At 35.5% G+C, this 9,227-nt stretch overlaps 1 protein-coding gene across 2 annotated transcripts; it reads right to left on the bottom strand.

The window, feature by feature from the left end:
* On the bottom strand, positions 1-9,227 carry LOC122302478 (binding partner of ACD11 1-like). 2 transcript variants are annotated; one of them, XM_043113761.1, is made up of 5 exons: positions 9,070-9,227; positions 7,309-7,468; positions 2,047-2,122; positions 1,181-1,294; positions 1-793 (listed from the first exon to the last, which is right to left on the bottom strand). In XM_043113761.1, the coding sequence occupies exons 2-5, from the start codon at positions 7,422-7,424 to the stop codon at positions 326-328; spliced, it is 774 nt and encodes a 257-aa protein (XP_042969695.1). In that variant the 5' UTR covers positions 7,425-7,468; positions 9,070-9,227; the 3' UTR covers positions 1-325. The 2 variants fall into 2 exon arrangements, with proteins under 2 accessions (XP_042969695.1, XP_042969696.1); XM_043113762.1 differs by lacking the exon at positions 9,070-9,227 and adding an exon at positions 8,880-8,904.

The following is a 9,227-nucleotide window of genomic DNA, read 5'->3' as shown; positions in this document are numbered from 1 at the left end:
TATGCAAAGACTCGACTTTTATTTCCCGCTAACAAAAAATGCATCCGATGAAGGCGGTGGGTGGACCAGGATTCCCTATTTCTAGCCACGTTACAAAATTATATGGCTAAAATATGAGATTTTACAATCGAAGATCAAAGCGTAGGCCCGGCACATTAAATCACAGGATGCTATACCATGACTATGTATTGACTAATGCACAAAGATTTCAATCTTGAAACAGTTTCCGAGACAAGACCCCCACTGAACTAGGCCGGTAGACAACACGAGGCTATTTATTTGTATACAATAACGAAGGTGAAGCAAACTCAAAGACCTGCCACTGTCACTCTATTTTTTCGCCATCATGTCTACCCAAATCAGAAGCAGCTTTGGCTGCACGAGTCAAAATGTCTGAAACCCAAAGTGCTCCTTTTGCAAAGTAGCTGCTGTTTACTAGAGCATTACCAGCTACAGCTGCCGCTCTCCCTGTAACAGTTGCTGCAACGATAGCTGTTGTACCAGTGACAATAGCAGCTGATTTGGTGATTTCTGAAACATGGTATTTATCATCCACAGCCTTAAAAGTTTCCATGCCCGCATAAATATGATCAGTGAGCCCAATTCTATTGCTAAGCTCAGCAACCTTTGCTGCTGCGGTAGCTGAGACTCGATGGGACTCATCAAAAGCTTTGGCCTTGATTAATGCATCTTTGCCCAGAATATATCCCCTGGCTAGCATTGTCTTGACAACCTCCTGTGCAACAGTTACTGTTTCTCCCGGGGTGGAGGTGCATTGTCCCATATGAACAGTCTGCCAAAACCATACAAATTTAGCAAACATTCATAATCAGGTATTGTGGATAATAGAGAGAGTTGCCAAATAAACAGTCTAGCTCACCCCCCCCCCCCCCCCTTCTCTCTCTCTTCCGTTCTAATTAATCATTAAAAAAAAAATTGGCAAGTCCCAAATTAATATGTAAACAAATTGTTTTAAAAAAAATTGCAACAATACAGCCAAAAATGCAAAACTTCAACATCATATGCTAAGAGAGACTGCATCAAAAATTTCTATCTTATAATTTCCATGATAAGGTTCCAGTTGATATGTTCCACAGCGTAGAGTTTATCAAGTGAATTATAATTTCTGTAATGAACCAAGCAACCAAGTCATACTATTCCAAGAAGGATCAATGCATACCATTGAGCTGGTATCATCACTGGGCATCACTGACAGACTATTCCAAGGGTTGGATTCATCAATATATGCTCCCCAAGGTTGTATGTGTACACATTGATCTAGAATTGTAGCTCCCTGAAACACAAAAAATGGACAATGAGCAAATAAACTGTTCTGCGAAATGTCAGATAGTCATGACGTTGGGATATTCTGTAATTCATTTCCGCCCATTACAAGTGGGACTGGACTTTCAGTTCATTGCAATTCAACACCTCATGAAAAATCAGTTATGTAAAGATAAAGGCCATATTCAAATTAATAAAAGTCCACTTGGACTGAATGATTTATATCTTATATATCTCCAAATACGAGAGCTTATTAGCAATACATTTTTTTTTATAAGTAGAGCTTGTTAGCAATACATACAAGTATATTATCAATGTTTTCAATGGAGAGAGACAATAACAAGGCACTAAGGCCAAGCCCTTGCATAGCCCGAGGCATGAGGCAACACTTGATAATTTATGAGCTGATTGGAGAACATGAATAGGGATAACCATATGAAAATTTTCAATTTGCAGATAGTCATATGAGCATTTATCAGATACTAATTATAAAAAATAGGTAGTCATATGCCTTGTCAAATTACACTACTGAGATTAATGTAGAAACCCACCAGCCTCCCTTGGCACAATGTTTAACAGTCAGATAAAACTCAAATATGATTAGCAAACAACCATTATTATTGCAAATTCGCCAAAAAATAAAGACAACGGGTAAAGGGATGTAATAAACTGGAGTATCCACATAATTACATAGATAGGCCACTAGTTTGTTTCCCTAACAACATTAAAGTATGGGAGGAGAGCATTTGCAAAGCAACTTACACTGAGCAAAACCGCTGTTCCCAGAGCATAAGCATCTCTAAATGTCACATATGCAGTACAAGCACATTCACCGTATCTGTTTCTCAACAAACAAAGCAACTCTCCAACTCAGAGCATTTATTAATTCCTATTAAGATTACTAACATGCATTCAATTGATGCCAAAGAATTTATGTCCTGCAATGATGGAGCCTTCATAATCAACAGCTAGTAGAGCACATAACAAGGGGGCTGCATTAAGAGCACATGAACAATAACTAATGATAATGCCACGTAATTTCTCTTGGATTTAAATGGTGATAGTATTTAAGTTCATCTCTTCACTTGTGTATAAACAAATGAGTCTAAGCTTACTTTACAATTAAGGCACAGACCAACTGCAGAATACCACATAGGAGAGTGTAGAAAGGGAAGAATTATTAATTGATTAATAAACAAATTCAGAACTACAAACAACTATTTCACTGCAACTTTAAGTGCATAGCTTCAAGGACACGGGGGAGAAGTTGCTAGTAATAAAGAGGCTCATAATTACGGTCACCATATAGAACTTCTGAAAAGTTTTTCATGAGTTGCTAGAAACCAGGCATGTTGCTTTAGTTATAAAAAAATTGAGAAAACGAGAAGATAATATGGAAGCTTATTGTCCCAATTTGAGTTCAGATATTTATAAAATTCCACATTCCTTTTTTTTTTTTATAAGTGAAATAAATTATATTATCAAAAGAAGGCAAAAGCCTGATACAAAGATTAGAGACCACATCTAGGTATGAACAATGTATAAGGAACTCATGTAGCCCTAAACCATTGAAATCAACCGCTAAGGTCCATGTACAAAGAGTTCTAAAGAAAAAAACTTTCAATTCCTCCAACGATCTCTCTTTGTCCTCGAATGTCCTGTCATTGCGCTCTCTCCATAGACACAACATGATGCATATAGGGATCATATTCCATACTGCTTTTATCTGTTGATTTCCTCTCATATTTTTCCAACTGGCCAATACCCCGACCTCCGTCTCCGGCATAGCCCAAGCCAAGTCCATTCTACCAAGTACCTCATTCCATAGCCTACTCGCTACCTCACAGTGTATTAAGAGATGGTTCACCGATTCACCTCCCTTTCTACACATGCAACACCAATTTGTGATGATCACCCTGCGCTTCCTCAAATTATCAGTTGTGAAAATCTTACCCAATGCTACAATCCACACAAAAAATGCTGCTTTGGGTGGCGCCTTATGTCTTCATATCTTTCGCCATGGGAACTGAATAGGTGTCTCTTGGGAAAGAGACTTATAAAAAGAGCGCACCGAAAAAGTACCTTTAACTGTAGGTATCTACCATAAACTATCCTGTGAATTATCCGGTTTAGTAGCATACAAAAGGCTATAAAAGGCTTCAATACTGCTCATCTCCCAATCTTGTGCCGCCCTACTGAATATGATATTCCATTGAATTTGTTCCCCTGATCTTTCCAGTACATCTGCTACTGAGGCATCAATATCTCTTGCAACTCTGAAATGCGAAGGAAAAGATTCCTTTAGTGCCACATGATCACACAAAGTATCGTACCAAAACTTAATACGGGTTCCTCCTCCTAAACGGATTCGGGTATAGCGAAAGAAGACCTCCACCCTTTTCTTATATGTAACCACAAACCCACTCCATGCGCTCCTCTCACTTCTTTTGTACACCACCCCCCCCCCCCCATAGGCCCCCATATTTGCTCTCTATAACCATCTTCCACAAGGCTTCAGGTTCCTTGTGATATCTCCACAGCCATTTGCCTAGTAACGCCCGATTGAAAGTTCTCATATCTCTAATGCCCAAGCCCCCATTCGAGATAGGGCTACATACTTTGTCCCACCTAACAAAGTGAAATTTTTGTTCTGCGCCCATTCCACCCCACAAGAAATCCCTTTGAAGTTTCTCCAACCGAAGTGCAACATTTGCTGGAATAGGAAACAGTGACAAAAAATAGGTGGGTAGATTAGAAAGAGTACTCTTAATTAGTGTAATCCGCCCACCTTTTGACAAATATAACCTCTTCCATCCAGTTAGCCGACATTCCACTTTCTCAATAACTAGGCCCCATAAAGAAGCCGCTCTCGAGGTCGCCCCCAATGGAAGTCCCAGATAAGTCATGGGTAAAGATGTAGTCGTGCATCCCAGTATACTAGCCAACTATCTAATATGCTGAACACGTCCAATAGGCACCATCTCAGATTTTCCCAAATTAACGTTCAATCCGGAAGTTACTTCAAAACAAAGGAGAAGGGCCTTCAAAATTCGAATCTGGTTAGGGACTGCTTCACAAAAGAAAATAGTATCATCTGCAAACAATAAGTGAGATACATTAACAAGTCCCCTATTCGGAGCTCCAATCTTAAATCCAGTGAACATCCCATTCGTAACCAAGGTTGATGACATTCAGCTCAGTGCCTCCATCACAATCACAAAGAGTAAAGGGGATAACGGATCTCCTTGTCTTAAGCCTCATGTGCTACAAAAGAAACCAGTTGGGCTTCCGTTTATCAAGACGGAGAATTTTACCGTTGATATACACCACCTAATCCATGAACACCATTTCTCTCCGAACCCGCATTTCCCCAAAAGATCAAGAAGGAACTCCCAGTTGACATGATCATACGCCTTCTCCATATCTAGCTTGCATATAATCCCTGCCTCACCAGATTTCAACCGACTGTCTAGGCATTCATTCGCAATAAAATTCCAGATTCCTAATTTTGTTTTTTCAATCTTGTTTTCTTAAAACCTTGAGGTTGGCTCAAGTGGTAAGGACATTGGTCTTGGAGGTATGCTCCCCTCGAGTTCTAAGGTTTGAACCCTTGTGTACAAACAAATTCTAGGGGCCATGTCCCATAGGTGGAGAACCGATGATCTAACTGATCTGTTATACAAATCTGGAGTTTAATCAGGTAACAAACATGTTACGTTTGCACAATCTCCAGGTTTCTCGTTGTCAAAAATATTGTTTTCTTCATAGATTTGGGACTTTCAAGATAGCACTGATAAAGTGCATATTTGAAATTATCATCGTCATTGTTTATAAGTTCATAAATGTGGGGTGGGGCAATCAAGGAAATTATTTCAGTCAACAAGAACTGAAAGTCAAACATAGGGGGGAGTTCGGTCTGGTCCCGGGAGGTTTTGTGGACCGGACCGGACCTATTCGGTCCAGGATTTTCCCACCATCAACTGGACCAAACTCCCTAAGGATCGGGCCGGTCTGGTCCCATTCCAGCCCGGTCCGGTCTGTTCGGTCCACCCTAGACTTTTTTTTAAAAAAATTTTATCCAAGGGCATTTTTTTTAATACTTATGTAATTATATTGTGATATATTCTATATATATATATAATATACTATTATATCTATATTAGTAATACGCTAATACTATTAGTCTATTTGTATATAATAAATTAGTAATAGGTATTGACGTATTTACTATAACTAATAATACACTAGTACTAATACTATAACTAATAACTTTATGTGATAATGGTAATACCATATGTAATATACTAGTTTTACTATATCTCTTCAAACTCCACAATTTATTAGTACTCTATGTAATACTATATTAAATAATAGTAATACTCTTATTACTAATACTCTATGTAGTTATAGTGATTTAATATTAACATATTACATATTAAGTTAACTATACTAATACTATTATAAATTTAAACATATATGATATATTATAATTTATACTCCAACTTTTATAATATGTTAATATATTAATATATATACTAGTACTATATATTATAGTTAATAGTTATACATTAAAGAATATAATAATCCATTGATACTAAATATATATAATTATAGACTTATAATGATTTAGTTATTATGAATTTATGATTAGTATAATTATATAATTGTATTAATATTAGACTATTAGTAATTTAGTATAGTTATATTATATTAGTAATATTAGTTATGTTGAATCAGTCAATTAGTATAACTATAAACTATATTTTACATTATTAGTATTAATATAAATATTAGTATTAGTTATAGCTATATAGCCTATATTAGAATTGAGAGTCTTAGACTATATAGTAGACTAATAGTATTACTGTATTAGTACAACTGTATAAATATACTGTATAGCTATATATTAGTATTAATTATAGTGATTAGTATAACTATATAATAGTATTAATAGTAGACTATTAGTATAGCTATATATTAATATTAGTTATAATGTTATAATGATTTAGTATATTATAATTTCTATATTATAATTTATACTATAACTCTTATAATATATTAATATATACTAGTACTATATATTATAGTTATACCTTAAAGAATATAATAATACATTCATAGTAAATATATATGGTTATATTTCTAGTGACTTATTTATTAACTTATTATGATTAGTATAATTATATAAGTATTAATTCTAGTGATTAGTATAAATATATAAATTATATAATAGTATATTAGTATTAATAGTAGACTATTAGTATAGCTATTGTTGAGTAATAGCATAACTATATTATTATTAGTTATGACTACAGTCTATATTAGACTATTAATATTTTTTTTATACCATATATAATTATATAATTAATTATTATATACAACTATTATATAAATAATAATTTTATTTTTTTTAATTTCCATTTGGTCCTATCCAGTCCGGTCTGGGGTGAAAAACCCCTGGACCAGAACGGGGACCGAACCGAATGGGTTTGGTCCCTTGAAAATTGGACTGGACCGGACCAATGGATTGGCCCAGTCGGTTTATCTAGTCTGGACCAGCCGATTCTCAACCCTAGTCAAACATATTATTTACTTTATATCCTGAAATCCTAAAATTCATAGTACTCAACAAACCAATGTGACATATCTTTTTTTTTTTTTTTAATAGGTAAAAGATAAATTATATTAATGAGAATGAAAAAGGCATAGCCTATGTACATGGGAAGTATACAGAAGAAAAGCCTAAATACATTCTTGGGGCACTAAATTAAAGAAGTAACATATCATTAATGATCCCATTCTATATTATGATTATGTGAAGGCTAATTGAAGTTCATCATAAATAGATGCCCACGCATAACGTGAATCATTTTCAAGTTCCACAATGGCATTGCTGCTTTTCATTGTTCCCACACCAATTGGACAAAAATTCCAATTATAATCATGACTGAACCACTATTGTGGAGATTGAATCAATAAGTGAAGTTATTTTCAGCAACTAGAAGAAGGGTAGACGAGCTCTACCTGACAATTTCAACACCCTCAATTGCACCACAGTAAGCGAAAAAATTGTAAACATCATTCTCTGTTACTTTAGGAGATAAGCTTGTAACTTCAGCAGTGTAACCAGCAGGGTGCATTCTCTTGAAATTTCAAAAAGAAAAACGTCGGTATAGGACTTAACCTGGAAAATGATATATAACATAAAATCTCAGCATCTTAGTTCAAGAAAAGGAAAATGATCGCATAAGAACCATTTTGATTCATTCAACACTTGAGAATGATGAAAGCACTGCATACCATTACTTTTTCATTTTGGTATATAAAGTCCATATCTTGGAGGAACAGACATTAAGGATAAGAAAAATATCAAAAAGGGATAGAAGGCATTATCATCTTGGGCAGGCTTCCTATATGTGGTGATCCTGATCCCTGAGGGGCATAACTTAGTGGTCCCCCAACTCTTATCAATCCCCTCATTAAGCACAGCCTATGATGACCAACATAACTTGGTGCTTCCAACATCTTCTTTGTTTTTAAGGGCAATCATTTCTTTTTTATATATAAGTAAGAAAAATCGCAATCATTTCTTTTATAGATAGGTAAAAATCAGGAAGAAGAATTTTATGGGCAATCATTTCGTTAAACATTTTTTTTTTATCAATAAATAGAAAATTTTATTAAAATTAGGCGAAGCCAAGTACTCGGGACATATACAAGAACTACACCTATGCATGACTGTCTAAAGATACAAATCATTTCATTAAACTACAATGAGAAATACAGAAGGAAGGGGTGGAGGTCCTTAACAAATTTCTCGTCACAACTAATACAATGTAGAGAAATACAATTAAGAAAAGTAAAATGGTACCACAATATGGACCAGGCCCACATTGGAAATAACCACCATAAAACTAAAAGGCGGTTTTCAGTGCAATCCCACTGGGTGCTTCCAACATTTAGCAAGTATAATTCGTGGCTTCCAAAGGAAAAATAAGCAATTCTCAGGCGATCCAGTGTATTAAACAACTGCCCACCATTTGGTGATTATCTCTCAATAACAATTACTTCCGTGAATGATAAGGGATTTCCAACCAAAAGGAACCAAAAATAAGGAAAACAAAACCTTGGGGCAATTATAAAATTTAGTCGCATGCAATTTCTAAAAGCAAAAGTTGAACTTGCAATTCAAGCATCAAAGCAAGTCAAACAATGCAAGCGGGAAAATAGATTGAACTTTGGCTAAAGTGGAACCGTGGCGTGACTTAAAGGAGAGATATTCAACTTCTCTAAAATGAATATAGTGCCTCATAAACAGAGGGGTTGGAGGGATTCAGCTAGGGTAATTAGGAACAAGTTGATTCTTTTGAATAACATCTTGAAAACAAAGGGATTCCCAAAAGGGCAGGTTCAAAAGAGCAAATAAAAAATTAAAAAAACATTAGAAATTCTACTTTTCACGACAAAATGATCACACATGATTAAAACTGGTCCAAGAAACTTAGTTCTACTACAAACTTACAAACTAATAGCATCATTAAGTCAATGGCAGGGGAAAAAAAAAAAGGCAAAGCAGCAGACTAAATTGTACTAACAAATTCTGAAATTCATATTTTGAACTAGGAATGTCAGGGCAGGACGCCAAATAGTTATACAGATTCAGAACTTCATCAAGAGTTTCTTGAACTAGGAACGGCACGAACATCAGTTCGTGCAAACTTGAAAGATTGGAGACCAAAAAACTCTAAAGTTGTGAATTTTATGATGGAGATCCTTTGCACATACCTGTTCGTGATCAGAGAAAGCACCCGTGAGCGAGAGACAGGAGACGAAAGAGAGTGGCTGTAAAGCCTAAGGCCCTGAACTCCATTTTTATGTTACTACTGGGGGTTACGGGTGTTTGTATCGAATTTGCTAATCCCACCGACAATAGAGCGCGTGTC

Source organism: Carya illinoinensis, chromosome 3 (genome assembly GCF_018687715.1).
Source record: "Carya illinoinensis cultivar Pawnee chromosome 3, C.illinoinensisPawnee_v1, whole genome shotgun sequence".
NCBI classification, from domain to species: Eukaryota; Viridiplantae; Streptophyta; class Magnoliopsida; order Fagales; family Juglandaceae; genus Carya; species Carya illinoinensis.
This window is presented reverse-complemented; position numbering and strand designations above follow the sequence as displayed.

Coding starts and splice junctions, on each gene's coding strand:
- LOC122302478 (XM_043113761.1), bottom strand. CDS start 7,424: ATGCACCCTGCTGGTTACACTGCTGAAGTTACAAGCTTATCTCCTAAA. Junction 1,295..2,046: donor GAACAGCGGTTTTGCTCAGT/GTAAGTTGCTTT, acceptor TTTGTGTTTCAG/GGAGCTACAATTCTAGATCA. Junction 794..1,180: donor GTGATGATACCAGCTCAATG/GTATGCATTGAT, acceptor TGGTTTTGGCAG/ACTGTTCATATGGGACAATG.